The following is a 24,079-nucleotide window of genomic DNA, read 5'->3' on the forward strand; positions in this document are numbered from 1 at the left end:
TCCATCACGTGCCCCCGTGGCTCGCTATCTGTTTCTGCGTAAGCACCTTTGATTGGTTGCGCATTCTACAATTCAACGCCTGAGCTTCTGACGCGCCTTCATCCATTCGCCTAGGATTTGTAACCTCCCCCAAAAACCCTATCGTCGTTTACGGTATCGTTGTCGCTATTTTCGTACTCAATGGGGGCGATTTGCGAAACGAACGGCTTTTCGGCCTGATTTCACGCATACGAATTTTCGAGACTTCCCATTCTTTGCGGCCGACGACATTCCTTTCTCGAGCCAAACCCCACTACAGCTTCGCGCGTATGATTCTCGAAGCTGGGCAAGATGCCGACTTCACTGCACCCGCAGGCCAAATTCGATCCTATCCCGCCTGATCTGGACTTGTATGGCTTGGTCGACAAGACCCCGAATTTCAAATGGGTTCAGCGTGTGTCAAGAACCCAAATACGCAATCTTGGACAACAAGAGTTTGAGAAGCTGGTGTTGATTCACGTCATCGCTGGTGGCAAACCCCTGGTCATTGATGGATGGGATGGTGTTCTACCAAAGGGGCTTTTCGATGTCCGTTGGCTGGAGGAGACGTATGATAAGCAACGTAGGTCAACTCTTCTCAGATGACCATCGAAAGCTTACTGACCATTTGTTAAACAGAGGAAAATGTGAGAGACATCAATGCGGGTTCGGATATTCCTATGACGATGGGACATTACCTACGATCGATGCGACAATTGGCGAATCAATGGACACCTACAAATTTCAGAGACGAGCGCCGTCAGCGCCTTTACTTGAAAGACATTGACTGTCCTCCCGAGTGGCACGATGCACTACAAAAGGTCATCCATCCGAACCTATTCTACCTAAATGAGAACGCCAGCGAAGCCGGTGGCTCGCAAAAAAAGGAAGATGCCTTCCGCGATGAGGCTGCTGCAGCACCAGCTGGTGATTTGATGTCCAGCTTACCAGAAGAAATGCGAGCCCAAAATCTTATGTGCTACATTGGACACGAAGGCACATTTACCCCAGCTCATCGTGAGATGTGTGCATCTTTAGGTCAAAACATCATGGTAGAAGCATCAGAGGACGAGAAGGGCGAGAAACCAGGAAGCTCCATCTGGTTCATGACGGAAAGCAAGGATCGCGAGGTCGTTCGAGAATACTTTCTCTCCATGCTGGGACACGATATTGAGATTGAGAAACACTTTGCTCAAATCAATGCGTGGAAGAAAGCACCTTTCGATGTATATGTAGTTGAACAGCGAGTCGGTGACTTTATCCTCATTCCGCCCTTGGCAGCACATCAAGTTTGGAATCGTGGTACTCGAACCATAAAAGTAGCATGGAATCGCACGACTGCCGAGACCCTAGAGTTGGCGTTGCACGAAGCCCTGCCGAAGGCTCGTCTTGTCTGTCGCGACGAACAGTATAAGAACAAGGCCATCATTTTCTTCACTCTACAGAAGTACTATCGCCAACTTCAGAAACTGGAGGAGGATGCAGAGATGACTTCGATGAGTTTCATAGGAGTTGGTCAAGACATTCTCAGGAGCTCACCTCGTGCTAGACAGCTTGCGGGTGACTTTAAGAAGCTATTCTGTCTGTTTACTGAGATTCTCATTGATGAAATGTTCGCACACAAGGAGAAGGAGGTCGAGTTCATCGAGTTTGACTCGTGCATCACATGCTCATATTGCCGTTCAAATATCTTCAACCGGTTTTTGACATGCAAACATTGCACTCGGACGCTAATAAACGGCGATGAGGATACTTATGACGTTTGCATGGAATGCTACGCCATGGGACGGTCTTGTGCCTGCCTTTCGGGTCTTCAATGGTGTGAGCAATGGTCTTGGGCTGACTTGGTCAATAACTACGAGGATTGGCGTTCAATGATTATCAAGAACGACGGATTTGTTGACTTTGAAACCTCGCCTCAGCCCTTGGAGATCGCCAGACAGCGTTCAGGAAAGAAGTCCTTGGCACAAATTTGCCAAGAAGCCTTGAGAAGACGACCCTGGAAAGACATCACTCAGCCAGAACGCGAAATTACACCAAGCGAGTCGGAGCCCGAGGTCGATAGCGAAGGAAAGCCAAAGAAGAAGTACAAACGCAAGAAGAAGAAGGGAGAGCTTAGGAGATGCCACGTCTGTTGTCACAAGGACTATGCCTACCGAGTACACCAATGCACCAACCCTGGCTGCACTGAATCCTATTGTTATGGCGTTCTTTATCGAGCTTTTGATATGTTGCCGCAGAAAGTGCTTGAGGATGAGCAATGGCAATGTCCAAAGTGCTTAGGTATATGCAATTGTGGCCACTGTCGCCGCCAAGGACATACAGACCCCTATACACCAAAGAATACTCTGCTGGGACATGATACCCGCCCGATTGCCGATGATCGAAGTGTGGAAGCACTTGTCGACTTCCGAGTCCACAACCTCTCATGGTTGAAGGCTGCTGGAGAGGAAAGTCGCAGCAAGGACAGCAGACGGATGAAGAGGTTAAGAGAGCAGGCCGATAATGCCAAGGCACAAGATATTACCGAGCAGGATGAAGCAGATGACTCCATGCAAGACGCAGAGCATGATCCTCCTAGCGGTATGCACGTACCTGGCATGAACGGCTACGGAGATCAGAGTCATGTTCTTGGTCAAGGCGACCAGTCTATGGCTGATACCACCATGGAAGGGCCATATCCACCATACCATGAAGAGAAGACTGGACTGGCCGATCAGTCCATGGCGATGGACATGTCACAGGCTGAAGACGCTGATACCTCCCTCTACCCTGATCCTTCACTGGTGGCACGACAGCGCATTGGTATGGGATACTATGAACCAGACGATACACCCGACAAGATTCTCTTTGATCCTTTCCAGGCTCCATCTGAGGAAGCCATACGACCGTCCGAGCCAGACATCCCTGAGTTTGTCAAGAAGTCTATCCGCGCAGCCAAGAGAAAGGCCAAACGAGAAAACGAGGATCCCGATTTTGTTATTGGCAAGTCCCACCACAAGAAGCCTCGTCTCGCGGCAGAGCCAGAAGCAGATTTTCTGGATAGCATGGACCCTGCGTTGTTCAATGGGCCGCCAGCTGCCCCTGAGGCTGCCATGGATCAGCCTGGCCAAGATACAAGGGACCCGAGCACTGCACAAGACACTGGAACAGACGGTCCCCAGAACACACCAGATGAAACCCCAGCTCCAGGCCCGGCTCCGGCTCCAGTCCCATCTAAGAAACGGGGTCAGTTGCTGTTTGATGCAAATGAGCCCGAACTTCGACACGCCAAACCCATAGCATCATATGTGGAGGCGGACGTCGACTCAGATGAGTTCGAGGAAGAGCGCACGCAAGCGACAAGGCCTAAAACACCCGCTGTCGGCGCACAGGGAGAGAAGAAGTCGGCTGTTGATATGGCTGCTGACGCAGTTCGTGCCTTATTCGGGACATCATCCCCCGCACCGCAACCCTCCATTGGAAAAGACCCTGAGTCTGTCCTTGAGACCAAGACTCCCTCTAAACGCCGTGGTCGTCCCCCTAAGAATGCATCTGCTTCTTCCCAATCTACGCCAGCTAGTTCTTCCAAGAAGCCAACAGGCGGCCAGAGAGGTTGGCCCAAAGGTCGACCTCGAAAGTCACGCTTGTCTCAAGTTTTAGCCGCGGATGATTCAAACGAATTCGCCGACGAGTCCATCCAAAACCAAGGCGACGACAGTGGCGCCGAGCACGAGAGAATGGTTGGCGAACTAGAAGCACAGCTAGCTGCCGAGCTCCGTACGGCTCCTTCGGAGGCTATAGCACGGCCTCCTCAACCCCGACGCCGTGGAAGGCCTAGAAAATCCGAGGTAACCACCATTACAGTGGGACCATCTGCTGTGGACCCTTCAGAAGAAGACGCCCGGTCAACATCAGGCAACCTTGAGGGTCGAGCCTCGCGAAGTGCTCGCCGTACTCGACGATCAGAGGGTGTTGATAACGGATCTACTCGGGATTCTGTATCTCCACCGCCGCCCAAATCGGGTAACGGAGGAACGCAGCTTATGTCTATGGCTGAACGAATGGCACATAAGGGGAAGAAGTTCAAGATAGGCAAACGCAAATCCACAACTGCTTCGGCCAATGTAACTACAGCACAGTCAGGGGCGTCCACACCCGCGCCAACCTTCAAGGCTCCTCTGGCGGTAATGGATGAGCCGACAGCAGAAGAGCCGAAGGAGGCTGCTCGTAGTCTGAGTCAGCACAGCGAATATCTCGGCAATAGATCACCCTCTCAATCCTCGGCCCATGACGAAAGCTCGCGCAGCCCTTCGCCACCACCACCAGTTCGGCGACCTCCACAGCCGACAGTTGTCAGAATTGGTGATACAGATTCGGAAGCAGATATGAGTGATTCAGTGTCTGCGTCAGGATCGGATTCCGGTAGTGATGGGGATATTCCGGCAAGACGTGGCGCTGGTCGTGGAGGCCGAGGAGTTGGGCGAGGTAGAGGCAGAGGTAGAGGTAGGCCAAGGGGTAGTGGGAGGGGGCATTGAAGGGTGTAGAAAGCGTGTAAGGGGTTTTCATTTAACGGGCACATTGATACCAATGCTGGAGGACTTTGAAGCATATGCGTTCACAAATTTTCGGTTCCTAGGTTAGCGATAGGGGTTATCAACGAATTCATTGCTACATCATGGTCTAATGACATATGGTATACATGTACTAGATAGTTAATGGGTTCAGAATCATGTCTGTGATAAGCCCAAGTCCTTTTCCAAATCACTCCATCGTCCGTTTCGTTTAGGGTCTAGTTTCCTGAGAGTCTGTAACCAAGATGTCACATCAGTTCGACTCTCAGGCTCGAATGGCTGCCCCGTGAGTTGGTTCAATGCGATTGCGTACTCAATGAGAGCCTCGTAGATCCATTTTATGTCCTTGTAGTCTTGTAGTAGATCCTTGATTTCGGTTACTTCATCATCAATGTATGACTTGCGCTCCTCCACCGTCAGGTTTGGTGCTATTTGGCGACTTGATGAAGGATTTGCGAGGTTCAATACTAGGAACTGGTGATAGTACCATAAAGACTGGTCTTCCGGTCCAACATTCAGCGCTTCGCGAATAATCTCAATTTCTAATCCAGATTAGCAATTGTTCAATATGGTGCAGGTCAAAACAAACCTTTATCCAGTAAATCTTTCCGAGACGCGTCGTCTGCTTTGCGCTCGTTCAGAAGCCTTGTAATGAGCTGGCTTCGGTTATGCCATGCTGAGAAATTGGACAGATCCTCATGGATCTTTTTGGTGGTATACTCAAACTCGAGCTCTACCAGGCTCTGGCCGTTGAGCACGGGGCTCTCAAGCTGCGCTACGACGTGGCGACGGTAGCCCCAGGCGTGGAAGTTTCGTCGGTCTTTGGTGAGCATCTTGCTGACAAGACCTAGCTCCTCTTCCCAAATGCGCCGAGCTATAGATACATCAAGTCTTTCGATGGCGCGGTCAAGCGTCCATAGTCGATAATTCCATATCCAGTAGCACTTGGGAAATTCCATCAGCAAGGGAACAGTGAAGCCCAGTTCGGAGCGTATCACGTCGGTATCGGCATCGCTATCAGTCGTTGTACCAGTCTTCCCAGCTGTCGGGGGGTTGGGGCGTGGCGGGATCTCGGTCGAGGAGGAGGGCAATGAAGCGTCGGAAGAGGCTGTGTGAGTGTCTATCGCTGAAGTATTCTGCGACTCCTTCAAGGGCGGCGATCCAGCCGAGGGTTTGGACAATAAGCCATAGATTAGACAGCGCCTGCGGGCGTTCCATATCGTGTAGTATTCAGGGTTGAGGCGTAGTAGCTTCGATGTAAGCTGGAATGTGTCGGTGCCGTAGTTGTTGTCGGATATCTGCTTATGCGTGAGAAATACGACCCTTGCATGGTCGGCTAGAACTGACCTTTTGGCGTATATCGTCCTCGAGACCACGGTACTTTTGGATCTTGACGAGATCCTGCTGGCGCTGTTCTTCTGTCCGTGACCGCGCAGAGCGGGCTATGCCGTGCTGCAAGCCTTGGGATCAGCATCAGTTACGGTGGACTAGTTTGTTGGGGGGTTGAGACTAACACTGGTCATTCTGAAGAGCCTCGGCTTGTTAATTTAGCCTTGATCGTTGCTCGCGATGGGTTTGTGAAGGCTTGTGAATGTTCGTTGGTGGGCTGGACGATCTGACCCCGCGTAAGAGTGTAGGGTAGCGTGACGTGGAATATCATGTCTTTGTGCTGCGATATCCTTGACTTATTCAGAAACCTAGAGCTGCAACAAACATTAAATGACTCACTGGGTACGATCTACCGACATCAAGATTTATATTCAAGTGTGTATCAGTCGGATTGAGAGAAAAGTATAGTTATTGACTTCAAAATCATGCTAGGAAACCGGCAATACGAGCGTCACAACAGCTAAAGGTAAAAAGCCTCCAGAATAAAACTCTCACGGGTAGAAATCACGGGGCCATAATCCAACACAAGAGTACAAGGAGTCTCTATAGAGGGCTGTTTGTCGTACTTGATTCGTAACTGAGTGAATGATCTCGGAGTGAGGAGTCGTTTGAGGGAAACCAATGATTTGGTGATCTGGTGCAAACGAGAACAATGTAGCTGCAGATTAAGCATATGTGAATTACGAAGCTTGAATGTTTTATGTAGATCACGATGCACGGCGTCACCGTGTTGTGTTGGGCTTCATGCGGCTCCAGGTCGTCCCTGGCACGGAGCATGTCGTATCAATAGGTGTAGGAACTGAGGAGAATGCATATAATATCTATCATAATTCTACACCAAAGAGACGACAAAGGACTGCGATAATTGAGTACCTAGGTAGCTGCCAAGACTTATAGTTAACCTTGGAAGAAATTATATATGACAAATGAATAGATGATAGTTCAGGCTTAGCAGAATAGTAAGGATCACACCACAACATGTACTTAAATGAATTCATACTACTTCACTTGATATTGTGATACAATATCGTCGACTGACACTTTACACAACGTCTATGTGATGCAGAAACTATAGTCCTGCCCGACTCATTCTGCCCGAGTTACAGAGACATCAAATCAACGTGATAGGGGTACATTCTCACCCTTGCACGATGCTTCAGTACCTAGAATACAATAACAGAACTAGGGAGGTAAGCACTTCAGTATCTGTGCCTCTTGTACCTTCCTTTAATAATGTGGGAATCTGGAAACGGTACCTTGACTGTTCCTCCCATTTAGTCCACTCCCGCTTCGCTCTTTATGTCAGTCAACCTGCCTCCCAGTTCTCAACACAATCAACAAATTTTACCCCTTCCATCTCCAACATCAATTCTTCTAAATACTGAAACTCAGCTCTTCATAAATCAAGGCGAATTATGCTGTCGTTTCTCCACCGCCTGGCGGTTGTTGCCATTCTTCTCGCAACTCGGCCGTGCCATGCACTTCGTCCTGATCATTCTCTCCGGTCACCAGAGTATGCCCCAAGAGGGCATGTGAACGCTGTTTACTTCATCAAATGGTTTTTAATCTCGCTTTATCAAGCATAGCACTTTGTTAACACTGTCAGGGGCATCTATGACAGAAGCTTTTACCCTCAGCATATCGATGTATCCCACATCTCTCACGTACTCTACGCATTCTTGGGTGTCGAACCCGATGGAACAGTGTAAGCGGAACGTAGAATAACCTAAGTATATACGTAAGGCTAAACAAACATCAGATACTCCAAAGACGAATATGCCGACTTTATGGCACAATTTGACGGAGACAGTGAGTCTACCTTCTTTACCTTAACTTCACAGCTGACGAGAGACTAGGCTACGAGGAACATAAAAGAAATGCCTACGGATGTGTGAAGCAACTTTTCCTGTTAAAGAAATCCAATCGTCACCTCAAGACTCTGCTTTCCATCGGTGGGTGGGGGGCCGGGTCTGCGAACTTCAGCTCTGCCGCAAGCACACCTGACAGGCGTGTCAGATTTGCCTCGACTTCGGTCTCCTTGATGTGGAATTGGGGTTTCGACGGTATCGATATCGATTGGGAATTTCCGTATAATGAAATCGATGCTGCCAATTTAGTTCTCCTCCTCGAGGCTATACGGAATGAGCTCGACTTATATGCAAGAACGTACACCTCTGGCCATCATTTCCTATTGTCCATCGCAGCCCCTGCTGCTCCTGAGCATTATAAAAAGCTTCACCTGAACGATATAGGCCGAATTGTCGACCAAATTAATCTCATGGCTTATGAGTACTCTGGAAGCTGGGATCATATCAGTGGTCATAACGCCAACCTGTTCCCGTACAAACGTCCTGTCACAAGGCTCAATCTCGACTATACCCTCACGGAAAGCTTTGAAACATCGATCAATACCGACTATGCTATCAAGGACTATCTTGGAGCCGGGGTGCCCGCTGAAAAGATTGTCCTCGGCATACCTGTCTTCGGCCGCTCCTTTGAAGATAACTTGGGCGTTGGAAAGCCCTTCAGCGGTGTTGGTGAGGGCTCCTGGGGGGAGCGAGGCGTCTGGGATTACAAGGCACTTCCCAAGGAAGGAGCTACAATCATGTACGACCCAAATGCCCAAGCTTCTTTCAGTTACGACCAGAGAAAACGCGAATTAATCTCCTACGATACTCCGAGTGTGGTTCAGAAGAAGGCAGAATATGTGCTGGGGCATGGTCTCGGCGGAAGCATGTTCTGGGAGGCTTCTGCGGACAAGCAAGGAGACGAGTCCCTTATCCGCACAAGCTATCTCACCTTGGGAAGCCTGGAAATGACAGAGAACTGGCTGGATTATGCGAATTCGTACTTTGACAATATTGCGACAAAGATGGGTGAGGACTATGTCTGAGCCGGCTCGAATTTACAAGATTCGTCACGGAGTTTGGATGAATCATGAGGTCCTAAGCTCAAAACATTACTGATTATTGACTATTAAATAAATTTATAATATCCGTTACCAAGATCATATGGCTCTCTGTCATGCCTGGAAGATGCAGGATATTTATCTTCAAATAGGCACGTAGTGAGACCATGGAGCAGCACTATCGTGATTGCCTCAAGCTTTAATTTATTGGAGCATTCTAAGTAAGTACCGCCGATTCTACGACTTTCAATCTGTGATCAACTAAGGTAGGGCAAGACATTAGGTGCATCTGGCATGACTCCTTCCCTTCCACCCAAACTCCTCTCTACATCCTCACTTCACCTTTACCTCTCTTCCCTACGAAATTCTTCTTCCAAGCATCAATAAAACGCATCATCTCACAAGGTAGGTAATCTCGTCGAGGGAAAGTTCTGTCTATCGTGACAGTATTGTTCAGGTTATCGTACAACAGTTCATTCGTTTCTTCATGTCCCAGACTTTCAAGAGCCATACACCTGGAACTCGTCAACAAATCGATATCGATAAGCATGTTTCGACAACCGCCTCGACGTCCTCAACTGCTTCCAAAGACTAGCGGGACAGACTTGTCTTGTCAGTCGATAAGCTCGCCGGATTCAGGCTATGGTTCAGCAGGTGAAGTCTTTGAGCTCTGCCCGAATCTCCGAAAACGATGTTTTCCTTCTTTCGATGGCTCAAGCCCGGATGAAATTCCAATCAAATCGCTTGAGAAGCAAGAGCAAAAACCGCCAGCATCGAGCAAAACAAGACTCGCGGCCGAGCCTCCCAAAACACCAGAAAGGCGTCATCCAAAAGGGAAGGCTGATGTGATTTCTCCTTTTTTATACTCAAAATGCTCTAGACGTTTGCCTCTCCAAGATAAACGCATTGACCCAAACATACAGCATCTAGACAGATACGTCCCGAGACGTGATCCCATTTCCCCATCATCCGAGAGATATCGAACAACAAAGCAAAGCCAGGATTTATCGAGAGATGAGCGTCTGAAGCGTGACAAGAGTGCCTCGGCAGATCCATTCGTTCTAAAGCGTCGTGTGATGGACCCTGATCCCCGTTTTCCTTTTCGAGTTGACGATAGTCATCTGGACAGAGGTTTGGCAGCCAACTTGTTTTACTTCTTCTTCTTTGTTTTAGTCTAACCAGCTCATCACTAGGTATAGCTCTTGGCCAACTACCACAGAACCGAGGAGGAGATCGTCAAGTTAGTATGGGAGCCATGTGGTCGGTTGGTGGTCTTGCGCCTAATGCAATCGCTACCGATGATGGACAGGGGCATCTCGTCAGACGTGGGACCAACGCTCGTGTGTTTCCCACCCTCTTCCAGGAAAGTCTTGTCAGCACGTCAGTCGAGAAGGAGAAGCACGAAGGCCGCATCGCTTCGGCTCTCAACATTGACCAGGTACGAAAGATCCTCGAGTTCGCACGGGCTCAGCAAATCCCTCAAAGCCTCAAACAGCATGGTCTTCATACGGACTTTAGTCACACAAGTTGGAATGGATATCAGTGGGTCAACAAAGAGGAGTGGTCAAGTAAGTTGAACGTGCTGGTCTATTAAAATCATAGTTGACCATAAACAGTTCCTCTTAGGCCAGCAAAGAGGCGTCTTCTGCCGGCTGCTCCATTCAGGTTGGTAAGTCTGAGTGTTCAAAAGAGCTGAGCTAACGGTCTTCAGAGTACTCGATGCCCCTAATCTAAAGGATGACTTCTACTGTTCACCACTGGCGTACTCATATACGGCACAAACTCTTGTTGTCTGCTTGGGGAGCCTTCTTTATGCCTGGTCTGAGTTTCGGGGCGTGCAGCTGATCCATGGAACACACTCCGATACTTAGTTGACGTCGGTTGCCTTCTCATCAACTCCTGGAGGTAAAGCTGTGCTTGGGATTGGACACTCGAACGGGAGTGTGCTTTTCCAATCTCTCTTTGACACACTACCACGATTCGAGGTTCGCCAGACTTTTCCTATTTCCTGTGTGAGCTGGCGCCCAGCTTGTACTCTGCGACCTTCCAAGAACCCCATGAATCTAGGGGTCGAAGTTCTGACGGAGGACTTGGTAGTTGGGGATGAGATGGGCAATATCTACTACTACCTTGTGGAATGGCCGATAGGCTGGGAAGTCACGCGGAACCCTTGGCCCGGTGCGGTATCGTTGGTAGCCAAGATCAGCAATATTCACTGTCAGCAAGTATGCGGTCTTGCATGGTCATATGATGGTCGTCTATTCGCCTCGGGGGGAAACGACAATCTCTGCTGTCTTTTCGATGCTGATCAAGTCTCTGGACGGCGAACTGAGCAAGCCCCCGGGGTAAATGGTCATCGAGGGCGCATTGGGGCGGGCAGCGCGTATGGTGGCATTGAGACAAGAGTTACACGGCTGTTGAGCGTCGATGGGGACGACGATATGCCTGTGAGGGCGTTCAGGGCACAGCTACAGCCACTTCCGACTGGAACTGACACCGTTCGGTATCTTGGCCCTGCTATCGCGAAGCATCATTGGAACCACGATGCTGCTGTGAAAGCCATTGCTTTCTGCCCCTGGAGGCGAGAGTTGGTGGCAACAGGAGGTGGCTCTAACGACAAGTGCATACACTTCTTCCATACGCCATCCGGAGCAGCTCTCGCAACGATATCAGTGTCTGCCCAGGTAACCTCGCTCATCTGGAACACAACGCGCAGAGAGATTGCCGCCACATTCGGGTACGCTTCACCAGAACACCCCTATCGTGTCAGCGTTTTCAGTTGGCCGGAGTGCAAACAGGTTGCAGCAATTCCTTGGGAGGACGACCTGCGGGCCTTGTATGCCATCTCATACCCTCGAGGGCCGACCTCTGAGGACCCAACTGCACCAGTAGGAGGCAAGGAAGGGTGCATTATTGTTGCATCGAGTGACAAGAGCATAAAGTTTCATGAAGTATGGTCGCGAGAACGAGGCGTGACCGTGGGCGCCACGGGTATTCTAGCAGGAAGCGATATCCTGGAGGGGCTTGAAGGCATTGACAAAGAAGGAGACGTAATCCGATGAACTGCTTTCTTTCTTCTTTCCTTGTTCGAGATAGTCTCTACCTGAGGAGAATTGTCTGGACTGCAAGTTATGTTCAGGATTGGTAGGTAGCTTTTACTCTGAGAATGATAATATGATAAGACGAGGAACCTAAATCGGTCTCTATTCTGTTAAACTGCGTCAAGTATTGGCGTATTTACAGGAAGTGAGTCGCAGAAAAGGCCAACTGCCCACTGTTGTACTGAAGCAAAGGAACAAAAACAAATCAAAATGTAGGTAGATGCCACAATAACGCCCAAGCAAACGACTCCGAGAACTCCAACCAATGCGCTAAGCCCGCTGTTTCTTTTGAGACGGATGGAAAGAAGAGACAAGCATGGTCTACAGACTAGGTACTTTATTTCAGGATAGCAATGAGCAAGACAAGAATGATGATGAGAACCACAATAGTGGTCATTTGCTTGTTCTCGCTTGCGCCTCGAGCAACCTTTCCGAGCATTCTACTCGCACGATCCAGTCGGCTCTGGTGACGATCGGTAACAGCCTCAACCTCATCGAGCATAGCAACATGGCTATCGAGCTCGTCGCCGATCTGCATGCTAAGCTCGCGCTGGCGTCCGATAGACTCGCCCAGGCGATCAAGCTGCTCATCCTGTTGCTCTAGGATTTGGGCGTGGTACTGGTGAATCTGCTGGTTGTCCATGCCCTGTGCCTCGTCTCGGTAGCCGGCGCTATCGGAGGGATCATCGCGGTAACGGCCAAAGAGCTCGGCGGACGGTGAAGGAGGAGTGTCGCTGAAGCGAACAGTCTTTGGCTTCCGCGAGACTGGAGATGTGGATGTTGCGTGCTCAAAGTCGTCGGCGAGCTCTTCCGAGTTGGGGTGAATGAGTGTTTCGGCGGTTTTGGAGTTTGGTTGGCCTTGGAATTGAGTTGTGAGGTCGTCTAATTGCTTCTGGAGCGATGTGATGGATTCTGTGAGGCTTGTAGCGGCGCTGAGGAACAAGATTAGCATTGAATATGGTGTTTAGCACCTTGAGAAAGACTTACTCTGTTTCGCCGGCAAAGGTCAACCGCTGCTCCTCATCGCGGAGATTGGCCAGACCATCGCGGAACTGGTCAAAAGATCGTGAGATGTGACCATCTTGCGAGTCGCCTTCAAGATTAAGATTCTTAGCCCGTTGGCGCTCCAACAGCGAGAGCTTAATGTGGTCAGCGAGCAGAAAGAGTTGATTGGCGCTCGACATGGTTGGTGATTGCGATGCGATGCGATGCGATGTGGTTGATGGATGCGGTGGATAAGGTAGGTAGATTGATCAATCAATTAGATGGAGCTGTTCTCAGTTGGGACCTACTACAGGCGCCAAAAAAAAAGATACGACGGTTGTATAGCTTTAATCTGAATCACAAGGAGAGAGAATATACTTTATTGGGGATGCAACGCCCAAGTGATGATGTTGTACGGTAGATGGAAGTTACCTCCTTCCCGAACCTACTTGACTTCTATCATCATACGTAACTGGATGACGGATGGGCTGTCCAAAGGTTCCGAAAGTTGGTGTAACTCGACAGTTGATGTATTTGCGCTACCTAGACGATAGTCGAACAGACTAAAATACCTGAGATAATACTGGTGCCCCTGCGCCGACAAGGTACTCAAGAGTCTTGGCCTATCTGGACTCTAGAGGCAGATACCTCGGCCAAGTTCAACGGAGGAGGTTGGGGACATGCTTCCCCTGAGCCAAAGGCAGAGCCAGTCCGGTCAAGGTAAGGCAAGGCAAGGTAGGCTTCCATTTAAACGATATGAAGAAGGAAAAAGGCAGCAGTGAAATGGGTATATACACTATCAAGCTCAACAGGATGATTCGTGCTTCTAAATGTTATCTCATGCTGAGAAGACCAGTTCAAGAGACGGGAGTCAAGCCCCGCTCTGAACAAGCTCTCAACTCAGTCCTCAAAAGGCCGATAGGCAATTCAAATGGTTGATTTCACGAAAAGTAAAAAGATACCGTGCAGGGAAGTTTATTAAGAGCCATCTATATATTTACACCATAGCGTAGGTTCACTACTACATCGGTAGAAAGCCAATCTTTAAATGGGGTCATGCTTGCGTTCGAGCATTCTAAGAGAAGATTGACCATTTGCTTCAGTCTATTTCAGTTGTTTCATTGATCGAAAGGTGGTACATACAGCTGGATAGTCTACCTATCTACGGATACCATGAAAGCCAATGCATACGATACGCCACATAATTATTGAGCAACATTGCTGCTTTTCATGTCTGAATAACCAATGAATTAGCTGAGCCGCATGAGAAGAGTTGCAGATCCAAGACAAGAGGTTGGCTCTGTTGCAGCCCATGAAGAGACTATTCAAGCCATTTCATGGACTGCATTGGCTATCATTTGTTGGATGAGTCTGTTTGTGTTGTGCTGCATTAGCGGTGCTTCCAGCATGTCCTGCATCTCAGGCACAATGCCATGTATCGTGCTATACGAGGAAATCAAAATTTGAACTTTCTTTAATTGGACTCTTGGCTTCAAACCGGCCTTTTCCAATCCTAACGCCCATGATGCTTGCTTGCTGCGTGTGTAATGTAAGTGCAAGGTAGGGTTCCTTATGATAGCCCGAGCCCGAGCCCAGCCAAGCCAAGGGTGTCGCGTCGTATTGGCTTGCTCGCGAAAATCACGCCCTGAACAAACGCGCATCTATTAGCGGGAGTTTTTCTCCGTCTATGCCACAAACACAACTGCACAATTTGCACAAAGTCACGGAAATGCTCGACACAATAACACAATTCACATCAGAGGCACATTCAAGAGCAGTTGTTGTTCAATAATGTAAATTGCAATCAAATGATATCAAGCCATGACTATCCGGTCTATGGCATTCGCTCTCGGTAGCCTTTCTTTCCCGTCCATCCCAAGGCTCCTTTCCCATTCCCGTTCCCAGTCCATAAGCATGGCAAACACGTAACTCCGTAAATAGCAAGTACAAGATGCATCAAGAAAAAATTCGAAACGTTCCCGGACGAGGTTTCCCTAGTCCATTCTCATGTCCATATCAGGGACGGCGTTGGTTGGTCGCGGTGATTCGGCTGCTGAAAGAACCTCCATTCCGTCAAAGATAGGAGGAGAGCATTGAAGATTTCGGAGTGCGCCCTCAGCAGTCTGGCTGACAAGCTGGCCTTGTCGGAGGTTCTCGGCAAATAGGAAGAAGCCCTCGTTGGTCTCCACCAGATACGACTGGAGACCGTTGCTCTCAAGAAGGATTCGAGCATTGGAAACAGGGAAGTGATTTTCGATATAGCGAGCCCAACCACGAGCAGCGGCTTGGATGTGCTCTTCTTCGCTGATTCTTCGCCAGCCAATGCCGAGGTGCAGAGTGAAGTTATCGACAATGGGACCCTCAGTAGCAGGCTTGACTTCAGACTGGAGGGGAGAAGTGCTGGCTGCAGGTGCGCTTGATAGAGTGGGCGATACGCGCTGCAGCTTGGGGTTTCTGATCAGAGAGCGCGCCTCCTTGATGGCGGCCTCTTCAGCAGCCTTCTTCTCCTCAACCCAGGTGCCGGATTGACTGCTGGCGTCTGTGACGTAGCGAGTGCTCTTCTTGATGAGGGTCATGCCGGGACCGTAGATCCATTCCTCTTCGGGCTCTTCAACGGGCAGGGACTTCATGTCAGGCTCAAGGTTTTCAGAGGCCTCGTCCCGGGAACGCTTTCTACCAGCTGCAGAAGGTCGAACAGGCTGAGCAGCAAACTGGCTTGGCATAGGTGCAAATCGGGGTGGTGTGTGGTGTCCGAAGCTTGCCATACCCATAGACTGGTGGGCATGTTGGGGAGACATGGTGAGGACGGGAGAGGAAGAGAACTGAGAGCTGAAGTACGACATTTTGAAAAGCGTATTCTGTTCTGTCCTGTTCTGATCTGTGATGGGAAACTGGGAGTGTTTGCAAGGTTAGTAGTCAGTGTTGTCACAAACCATCTATAGCGTATAGTCTCCAGGACACGCGGTGATGATGAGTTCGCTCAAGAGGAGAGTTGAGGAGGACGTCGGCGAGATGGAGCCTGATGAGTGACGATGAGATAGAGAGAAGTAGTAGAAGAACGCGATGGGTTCGGCCAGGACGAGGCACGAGGGCAAGGTACGCGAAGGTGAGGATGAGGGTGGATAATAGGTAGTAAGTGGATGTGGTTTAAGACAAGTCGTGATGGGAATGACTTTTGAGTTGGTATGTCCTGTGATGGATGGAATATGTGAAGAGAGAAAGAGGAGGAGGAAATCGATGGGAGGAAGAAGGAGGATTAAAAGCTGTAAAAGAATGCGAGGGGAGGACTGCTAAAATGGAAAGAACCTGTGAGAGTAGAGAGACGAAGAAGGGGCGTGAAGTGTGAGTGGCTCTTTACCCCAGGTTGAGGTGCTCTCTTGCTCTTTAACGCACCCACCCAACCCATGCAGCCTCACTCCGATCTCTAACAGCTACTGGAGTTGACACTGTGCGTTGGTCTCGCGAACGGCGAACGCCGCGTATAGGTACTCTGAGAAGATACCCGTACACCCAAAACAGCCCGGCTAAAGCATCAGCAGCTTGTATCGGATTCGGCAAGCTGCAGCTGGGGTCCGTGCAAGACAGTACGCATACGGTATGCACGCCATCAGCTTATCGCAAACCTCCCGGCCCTAAAAGTGGTCTAGCTCGAAGCTAAGGCACCTCGCAGCGTCAGGTACGTACTATCTAATGGTCAGCTCTAATTCGCGCTTGACCCCTTCTGGATTGCGTAATTGTTAGGGGTCTCGTGGCCGTAAGGGGCATGGCGTCTGGGCGGGTCTTTAGCATGTCTTGAGCCTTTGCCTGGTTGGATGGACAACGTTTTGACTTGGCTCTAGTTGCCCCGTGCCACCCTGAGCACTCACTCAGCAATCAGAACTCAGAGCCGAGCCCCATTTCAGCCAAGTTTTTTGCTTCTGATCCGCAGCTAGACATTGACCAATCTTTTTCCGATGGGACGCCAAAGAGATCCACCCGGGCTTCCGCCCAGCCCGAGTCAGTTTTTGTTTCTGCCCTGATCTTCTCTTCCAATGGTACATTGGAATTGGAAGTTTGTAGTTCCGAGCCCGTTTCCAAGTACGTACCTTTGCGAAGGAAGAAAGTGAAATGAGTGGATCAAATAGAACTCCCGATGTCCAGTGCCTTTCTGCCTCTCCTGGTGCCTGAGGTGGCTACAGCCAAGCCAGGCACGTCCAGTCTGACAAAACTCTGCTTGACTGGAATTTTCGTTGCCGCGAATGGCTGGATCTGGAGCCCCCCGGAGCCGGACCAACTGAAAATTCGAACCTGCCCGAGTTTGTAAGGACGGATCCATGTCCGCACCCCGTTGTCCCAAACGGATCACAAAGGAACTATCACCGATCTTCCATCACTTATGGAGAAGCAAGACTCAAGGGAGGAATGCTCCTTTAGTTGACATCGTCTTGGAAACGAACTGAACAGTTCATTATCCTGATTCAATAACAAACTAACGTAAGGTAAGGTAAGGTGTCTAATAACTTCAGTCAACGCCCTGCTTGATCAGCAAAACCAACAGTCACCGTAATATTATGCTCCGTTTATCTTGTATTAGCAAGACTGATCCTCGTACTCCTTGCATTTGCCGACGATTATGGACCACCTGACATCACCACGGATGTCTGTCGGCAAATCACATCACACATCGTCGGCGTTCTCACTGCCTCCGTACAAACCCTGAAACCCTGGTGTTCTCAACCCTACTGGGCTAGTATTGCCTCCAGCACGCCTTCTCCTTACTGTCACTGGTGCATCGTCAATTTCGACTCTCACTCGTCGTCCTCGAACTGGCGCCGTATAAACTCCATCAACCCTGCTTTGATGGCGAGCTTCTGGAAGTTGTCTTGGAGTTTGAGGTTGTTCTTCAACGGGTAGGCGATCGCTGTACACAGGAAAATGTCTTCGGAGTGTCGTAGGCTCCAACCCTTCGTCAGCCGGTGAGATTGAAAGCTCACCAGCATTTTCGGGGGGGTCTATAAGTTCTCCCGAGGTCTGCAAGAGGTCGTCGTTGACTTCTTCCGATTCATACGTTGATCCGTCCAGCTAACTGCCCGTTAGCCTATGCGTACTTATCTTTCATTTCGCCACAATCAATGCAATTCAAAGGGCTTTCATAAAAACATATCCGATAATAATGATAGGGACAGGATATTCGATTGGGGAAGTGTCCCTCACAGTTGCTGCCAAAGGTTGCTCCATCGTATCGCGTTCATCCTCATCCGTCACGGAACCATCCCTAACATTATCGTGGGGTTGTGTGTGGACGGGCGCAGTATCCGCATCTTCATGATCATCTTCAAACTTGTTAGTATTTGCCTCAGTTCCGATCGTATCTCGTCATTGCTGGTCTGTTGACATACCCAAGCTTTGTCGCGGGCGGAAAGGAAGTCGATGCTGGTCTGGTTGTCGATGCAGGCGGTTGGTGCCGTGAACAACGTCCACGTAGGTGGTCTCCTCGGAACTGATGCTACCGTAGTCTAGCGGAGGAACTGATGATCCTAACTCCTCTTCACCGTCTGACTCATTTCTGCCATCTGAACCTGGCGTGTCTTGCCCAATGCTAGAGTCAGTGGTTGGTGCTACGATCCTGGTTTTGAGGGCATCTTCAAGCACGGTTCCTTGATCAAGCTGGGTGAGATCATCGTGTCTTTTATTGGCCTTCTGACGACTGAGTAGGTGCTTTCTGTAACGGCTTCGACGCTCGGCGTCGCTAATATCGCGCGTGGCTATCTTGATCGTCGTAGGTTGAAGTCGGAGCATCTTGCAGAGTGAGAGGGCAATTTCACTCTAAGCTTTAACATGGAAGTGTCATATGCATAATTGCAGAAACATGAATAGATAACATCTAATAGCTTGTGTATATATTTATTCTTAACTTCTTTCAGAACGCAGCTTCCCATAGACAGTATTATAGAACAAGAGCAGGAACTTCCCTATAACTTCTGAGCTCTAGGGTAAGGCCTACATAACAGGTATCATGTTGATTCATCATGCAATGAGGTGGTTTATTGATGTGTGCTCATGCGGCAAGGTTCAATGGTGTTCTCTGGTTCTTATCATTGGTTGTGGCTTCATATATTCTCATTCCCTTTATGCCTTGTTTTTTTGGTGCTTTCATGATTCGATGAGAAGCTGACGACACCAGAGTTACGACAGTACACAATATTGCACAGCCCCAGCAAGAGATACTGTGATAAGGTGGATAACTTCCTTGATAGTATGTGGTCAGTAACAGATCCCATTATCTAGCAATATAGACAGTTCGACATGGCGTCTCTATTACGCGGCTGTCCATCACGAGATACTCGATTTCCAGATATATCTTGGAATTTAGGTGGTTTCTGGCTGGTACGAGGTGCTGCGCCGCGCTGGAAGAACCAAGTGATGGCAATGATATCGATATGCATGCAAAAAAGACCCCCATGTTTCGTACGATATGATATCCGCATTTGCAGTGAATCCTGTAATTCAGCAATGACGTTGTCATGATTGTGCATCTAATGAACACGTGGAATCAATAGTGCTTCTCAGCTCGAGAGGAGATACCTAATAATCACCGTACGGAAATGGTAAACACAACATGAATGCGTTTATGGTTATATAAATTGTGATAGTAAATGTCCTGTGCAGTATTATTGCACCGCCGCTTCACGACCTCAAAAGTCTTGATTTCCTTAACTAAATGGTCTTGAAACTGGCTGAGTCCTAAGAGCACGGACAGAATGGCATCCGCACGTACCTACTACATCAATTCTATTTTTGGGCATCACGATTGTTGAACAGCACCGAGCCCTAGATCCTGGATATCGTCGTCTCCATGTCTGGGTTAGATGAAATGCCTTCATTAGCAATTTGCAGGCTAGTTCATCATGTTGAATAGGTAGGTATTTTTAGCGCTATGATAGACAGGGACAAGTGCGGCTTCTGCACCCAAACCACCTCTTCAGGTATTTAAACTGAACCAGGCCCGTGATATATTCAAGTCGTTATCCTTGGCATAAAAGCATTTTGCCCAGATTACGGACCAACCATTTTGCAACAGTGGCCAGGAGATCTCGCAGACCGTGCTCGTGGATCAATATTCGAGGTTGCCAGCTGCACCTCACACTCTATAGTACATTTCGTTAGTACATTGGAGATTGGCTCAGGACAGATATTGGTGGCTGGTGCTCCTCTCACCAAAATATCAGACAGGACGAGGTAAGGCACCTTGCAAAAAAACACTGGGGGCTCGCAGTCTCTCCTTTTACTTGTGCATCATCCCAGCAAAGAAAACCCCTACCTAAGGTGTTATACCCAGGTTTAAAGACAAGGTTGGCGGCGGCCTAAGGCGTCTTTCGCTTCTCTGGACTCTCGTAATCTAGACTGGGGCCTCGTACCTCTGTTTTGCTAGGTGCTGTTGGCTGACGGACGGGTCTATACTTTATCAGTTTCGTTACAGCACTACCACTGCAACCACCGCCAGCGCAACCTAACGCAACGCAACGCAACGCAACGCAACAATCCGGGATTTAATTTATTATTGCTAACCTCACAAACTGACCTCGCTCGCATTCTCCCATCTACCTTACCCGTCGATTCCTCTTCTGGACAGCTCTGCTCAACATCCATCGGTGATGCTCCACGGTCCAAGCCGCCGCCAGTGGCCGACCGTCCCTTGCTCACGACTCGCGTTTCTCCTCCCAGTGCGAGTCGAGCTTGAGCCTGCCCACTTCCCCTGAGCATCTGCCCCAGGCTCCTCCATCGCCCACCATGAATGGAGACCTGAGCCTTTCTCAGGCTTTGGGCGGACTGCGCATCGCCAATCCTGACGATGCTGCTGAGGCTATTAACTCATCTTCGACTTCTCCTCCCGGGCCCGACTCGACTGCTCAGAATACCTCCATCTCCGCTTCAACTTCAACATCCGCCCTCCCCTCTACGCCTCAACCGACAACCACATCCACCACGCCCTCATCCTATGATGCAATCCGCCTCGACCCTATAGATGCCGGTGTCGAAACCTCACTTAACGATCCTCGTCTTACTCCATCCGCTCAACCTTCTGACCCTACTTCCGATCCAAGCCCCTCCGCAAATCATCCACAGCCATCTCCTCAAACCGAGCCGTCGAGGTCCTCCGTTTACGGCATGTCCAATGTGTCAGAGCCTGGCTCGAACCCCTCGTATCCCGTGAGAGAGTCCAGCCGACGAGACCCTCATCGCTTCAACAACTCAAGCCGACCAGTATCAGGTTTAATGTCTGGTGGCAGCCCATTGCCACCTCGAAGGAGCTCAAGAGGTATGGGGGTTGGCTATGCACCTGGTCCTGGCGGGCCACAGCAGAACCAGCCTTACGCAGGTGACGCGCCGGTCCCAACCAGCAGAGAGGACTGGCAGGAGCGTGGAGCGGCCGTTGGGGTCCGCAGAGAGGTTGATGCAAATGGACGTACCGTTGTCCGCCAGGTCAAAAAGGGCGTCCGCGACTTTTCCTTCGGGCGAGTTCTTGGCGAGGGCTCCTATAGTACAGTCTACATGGCGACAGATCGCCAAACTCTCAAAGAATACGCCGTGAAGGTACTCGAAAAGAGACATATCATCAAGGAGAAGAAGATCAAATATGTCAACATCGAGAAGAACACACTAAACCGACTTACTGAACACCCTGGAATTGTCCGGTTATACTATACATTTCAAGACGAGACATCGCTCTACTACGTCCTCGATTTGTGCAATGGTGGAGAGCTCTTGGGTGTCTTGAAGAAGACAGGCACCTTCGATGTTGAATGCACCAGGTTCTATGGTGCACAAATTCTCGACGCCATTGACTACATGCATTCTCGGGGTGTCATCCACCGAGATCTGAAGCCCGAAAACGTCTTGTTGGATGACCAGATGCACGTCAAAATTACGGACTTTGGAACTGCTAAACTGCTCAAAGATCCACGCGAAGACCCTTCAGCCGCATCAGCCAGCGGTGCACCAGATCCTGGAAAGGACGATGACAGTCGTGCAGCATCATTTGTCGGTACCGCTGAATATGTGAGCCCTGAGCTTCTCACACACAAGAACGCCTGTAAGGCTAGCGACTTGTGGGCTTTCGGCTGCATTGTATACCAGCTTTTGGCTGGCCGACCTCCTTTCAAGGGAGGCAGTGAGTATCTCACATTTCAGAAGATTGTAAATCTCGAATACGAATTCCCCCCTGGCTTTCCACCAGCAGCCAGAGACCTCGTGGAGCGCTGCTTGGTACTCGAACCAGCCAGACGACTCACTGTCGAGCACATCAAAAACCACGAATTCTTCGATGGACATCCATTCGGAAAAGGACTCTGGAGGACCAAGGCACCCCGTCTCCGCCCATATATACCACCCCCCCAGGAACCTCAAGTTATTCAGCTCAACGGCTTTTCCACCTCTTCTAACACCAGGCCTCCACAGCAGTCCCAAGCCACTCCCTCCAATGGGAATAATCGACCATCGAGGATAATAACAGAACTTCCTCCCCCGACACAGCTTGACATTGAATGGTCACCCGTTTTGACTAAGAATAACGAGCGCATTCTCAAGTTGGGCGATCTCATGGTGGTCTCGACGCCTTTGCCTTCAAGCCCCCACGGAAAGGAACCAGGAGAAGGACATAAGAAGTTGTCTCGTTTCTTTATCGGCAGCACTACTAAGAAGCGTCAGCGCCTGGTAATGATTACATCTAGCGGCCGAATTGTCCTTGCTCCGGCTGGTGGAGAGGAGAAAAGAGCGAAGCAGGAGTTATCTCTGCTCGGCTCAGATTGCACCTGGAAGACCCAAGTGGACGCAAAGGGCCAAACGGTGTGGTGTGTCAATACAGTAAGTGAATCTCGATTGGGTTTGTGTCTTTTAGTCAGCACACTGACATCTACCTGCAGGGCGGCCACCACTACACATTTGAAGAGGCAAAGTCCTCATCCACACCCCAAGAAGGTGGCTCTGCTGCCGCTGACTGGGTTGAATGTCTCGAGAGGGCAAGGGACATGGCACTATCTCAGAACATGACCACCTCTTATGGTGGTGATAGTGGATTTGCCGACATGTCGTCTCAAGTTTCAAGCCCATCAAGTACTTTGGGGGGTCCAGGAAACTATTCAGATGGTTTCGGGCTCAGTGACCGACAAGGACGAAACCACCTGAGTAAGAATCAGGGGAATAATGAAGATCCCGCGCCAAAACGCAACCGCTTCAGTAAGAGACAATCGAGGAACGGGCTAGGATCTGCATTCTAAGGGTCCTGAACGAAGAAATGGTGCGAACAAACTCGGATCTCGACGAGTTTCAGATTCTTACAGTCGACGACATTTGTCATTTTTGCCTCTCATCGATCACATTCAGTACGTTCATGGCATCGAGAGCGCGGCGTCTTAATTGCGGAGTTTTATTCATCTGAGCGGACTGGCAATGCATTATTTTGGGGTGCATTTTGTTTTCAGCGTTGTGGAAGAAGGATGGGCAGAGCCGCCAAATGGTGATTATTTGATGGGCTCCCAAACCCAAGGTTTCTCAATTTGAAGAAGCTCAATCCGGACCACCAGATAGGTTTACGCCATTGTCGGAAAACTGTTTACTAGTATTCTATATGTTCTCGTGTTGAGTTTTGGGGAAAACAGCCCCAAAGTGCTGGAGGCTGAGGTCAAGACTGCAGGTGCAGTATCTTCAAGTATGCTCGGGATAGGAGAAGTGGTGGTGTGTTTGGTATGAGCAAGGAGGGGTTCAGAGCTGTGGCACTGGATCAACTCCAGCCGATTTTGACAGTCATGAATGCCACCCTGTATTTCTTGAGATCCTGTTCAAAGGGCAAGGCTAGTCAGCAATGTAGGGGCTATAGATAGGAACTATAGTAGGGCGATGAGAGTTGGGCATTCGTTCTGAGGCTTTACTGATGTATGAAGAACCGATCCATCAAATCAGGGATGGCATTCGGTTTTCGATCAAGCCCAGATCGCCCTTTCTAGAGCTGTGGAACTGGATCATGTCCAGTGCTATTCAGAGACATCAGCATTTCTTAGATATAAACCATATTCAATTACCTAGGTACAGACAAAAAGGATGAATGACTTGCATTTCATGGAATCGTTGAAGGTGAACACGGTCACGTG

At 49.5% G+C, this 24,079-nt stretch overlaps 8 protein-coding genes across 9 annotated transcripts; 4 read left to right on the forward strand and 4 right to left on the reverse strand.

Moving 5' to 3' along the window:
* Window positions 1-68: 68 nt before the first annotated feature.
* FOIG_07878 (uncharacterized protein) lies at window positions 69-4,823 on the forward strand. 2 transcript variants are annotated; one of them, XM_031207594.1, is made up of 3 exons: window positions 69-601; window positions 658-4,159; window positions 4,508-4,772. In XM_031207594.1, exons 1-3 carry the CDS (start codon window positions 331-333, stop codon window positions 4,533-4,535), a joined length of 3,801 nt encoding a protein of 1,266 aa, XP_031063127.1. In that variant the 5' UTR covers window positions 69-330; the 3' UTR covers window positions 4,536-4,772. The 2 variants fall into 2 exon arrangements, with proteins under 2 accessions (XP_031063127.1, XP_031063126.1); XM_031207593.1 differs by having other exon boundaries at window positions 658-4,823.
* FOIG_07879 (geranylgeranyl transferase type-2 subunit beta) lies at window positions 757-6,390 on the reverse strand. Its single transcript, XM_031207595.1, has 5 exons — window positions 6,300-6,390; window positions 6,086-6,250; window positions 5,919-6,023; window positions 5,161-5,869; window positions 757-5,113 (listed from the first exon to the last, which is right to left on the reverse strand). The coding sequence occupies exons 2-5, from the start codon at window positions 6,092-6,094 to the stop codon at window positions 4,728-4,730; spliced, it is 1,209 nt and encodes a 402-aa protein (XP_031063128.1). The 5' UTR covers window positions 6,095-6,250; window positions 6,300-6,390; the 3' UTR covers window positions 757-4,727.
* A 985-nt stretch (window positions 6,391-7,375) lies between these two features.
* On the forward strand, window positions 7,376-8,905 carry FOIG_07880 (uncharacterized protein; the record flags this gene model as incomplete). The annotated part of the gene is made up of 4 exons (XM_031207596.1): window positions 7,376-7,518; window positions 7,567-7,665; window positions 7,720-7,769; window positions 7,817-8,905. The coding sequence occupies 4 exons, from the start codon at window positions 7,376-7,378 to the stop codon at window positions 8,851-8,853; spliced, it is 1,329 nt and encodes a 442-aa protein (XP_031063129.1). The 3' UTR covers window positions 8,854-8,905.
* Window positions 8,906-9,416: 511 nt separating this feature from the next.
* Window positions 9,417-11,930, forward strand: FOIG_07881 (uncharacterized protein; the record flags this gene model as incomplete). The annotated part of the gene is made up of 5 exons (XM_031207597.1): window positions 9,417-9,999; window positions 10,062-10,436; window positions 10,485-10,533; window positions 10,580-10,658; window positions 10,740-11,930. The coding sequence occupies 5 exons, from the start codon at window positions 9,417-9,419 to the stop codon at window positions 11,928-11,930; spliced, it is 2,277 nt and encodes a 758-aa protein (XP_031063130.1).
* Window positions 11,920-13,461, reverse strand: FOIG_07882 (syntaxin 8). Its single transcript, XM_031207598.1, has 2 exons — window positions 12,957-13,461; window positions 11,920-12,901 (listed from the first exon to the last, which is right to left on the reverse strand). The coding sequence occupies exons 1-2, from the start codon at window positions 13,151-13,153 to the stop codon at window positions 12,307-12,309; spliced, it is 792 nt and encodes a 263-aa protein (XP_031063131.1). The 5' UTR covers window positions 13,154-13,461; the 3' UTR covers window positions 11,920-12,306.
* A 1,077-nt stretch (window positions 13,462-14,538) lies between these two features.
* Window positions 14,539-16,323, reverse strand: FOIG_07883 (uncharacterized protein). The gene has a single exon (XM_031207599.1). It carries the CDS (start codon window positions 15,794-15,796, stop codon window positions 14,948-14,950), a length of 849 nt encoding a protein of 282 aa, XP_031063132.1. The 5' UTR covers window positions 15,797-16,323; the 3' UTR covers window positions 14,539-14,947.
* A 1,020-nt stretch (window positions 16,324-17,343) lies between these two features.
* FOIG_07884 (uncharacterized protein) lies at window positions 17,344-18,842 on the reverse strand. Its single transcript, XM_031207600.1, has 3 exons — window positions 18,332-18,842; window positions 18,147-18,265; window positions 17,344-18,014 (listed from the first exon to the last, which is right to left on the reverse strand). Exons 1-3 carry the CDS (start codon window positions 18,729-18,731, stop codon window positions 17,610-17,612), a joined length of 924 nt encoding a protein of 307 aa, XP_031063133.1. The 5' UTR covers window positions 18,732-18,842; the 3' UTR covers window positions 17,344-17,609.
* Window positions 18,843-19,973: 1,131 nt separating this feature from the next.
* Window positions 19,974-24,061, forward strand: FOIG_07885 (AGC/PDK1 protein kinase). Its single transcript, XM_031207601.1, has 2 exons — window positions 19,974-22,796; window positions 22,856-24,061. Exons 1-2 carry the CDS (start codon window positions 20,724-20,726, stop codon window positions 23,207-23,209), a joined length of 2,427 nt encoding a protein of 808 aa, XP_031063134.1. The 5' UTR covers window positions 19,974-20,723; the 3' UTR covers window positions 23,210-24,061.
* The last annotated feature ends 18 nt before the right edge of the window (window positions 24,062-24,079 follow it).

This window comes from Fusarium odoratissimum (genome assembly GCF_000260195.1).
Source record: "Fusarium odoratissimum NRRL 54006 unplaced genomic scaffold supercont1.11, whole genome shotgun sequence".
Lineage (NCBI taxonomy): Eukaryota > Fungi > Ascomycota > Sordariomycetes > Hypocreales > Nectriaceae > Fusarium > Fusarium odoratissimum.

Coding starts and splice junctions, on each gene's coding strand:
- FOIG_07878 (XM_031207593.1), top strand. CDS start 331: ATGCCGACTTCACTGCACCCGCAGGCCAAATTCGATCCTATCCCGCCT. Junction 602..657: donor GGAGACGTATGATAAGCAAC/GTAGGTCAACTC, acceptor TTTGTTAAACAG/AGGAAAATGTGAGAGACATC.
- FOIG_07879 (XM_031207595.1), bottom strand. Junction 5,870..5,918: donor AGGACGATATACGCCAAAAG/GTCAGTTCTAGC, acceptor ACGCATAAGCAG/ATATCCGACAACAACTACGG. Junction 5,114..5,160: donor GAAAGATTTACTGGATAAAG/GTTTGTTTTGAC, acceptor AATCTGGATTAG/AAATTGAGATTATTCGCGAA.
- FOIG_07882 (XM_031207598.1), bottom strand. CDS start 13,153: ATGTCGAGCGCCAATCAACTCTTTCTGCTCGCTGACCACATTAAGCTC. Junction 12,902..12,956: donor ACCTTTGCCGGCGAAACAGA/GTAAGTCTTTCT, acceptor CTTGTTCCTCAG/CGCCGCTACAAGCCTCACAG.
- FOIG_07883 (XM_031207599.1), bottom strand. CDS start 15,796: ATGTCGTACTTCAGCTCTCAGTTCTCTTCCTCTCCCGTCCTCACCATG.
- FOIG_07884 (XM_031207600.1), bottom strand. CDS start 18,731: ATGCTCCGACTTCAACCTACGACGATCAAGATAGCCACGCGCGATATT. Junction 18,266..18,331: donor CCGCCCGCGACAAAGCTTGG/GTATGTCAACAG, acceptor ACAAGTTTGAAG/ATGATCATGAAGATGCGGAT. Junction 18,015..18,146: donor AGCAACCTTTGGCAGCAACT/GTGAGGGACACT, acceptor ACGGGCAGTTAG/CTGGACGGATCAACGTATGA.
- FOIG_07885 (XM_031207601.1), top strand. CDS start 20,724: ATGAATGGAGACCTGAGCCTTTCTCAGGCTTTGGGCGGACTGCGCATC. Junction 22,797..22,855: donor CGGTGTGGTGTGTCAATACA/GTAAGTGAATCT, acceptor ATCTACCTGCAG/GGCGGCCACCACTACACATT.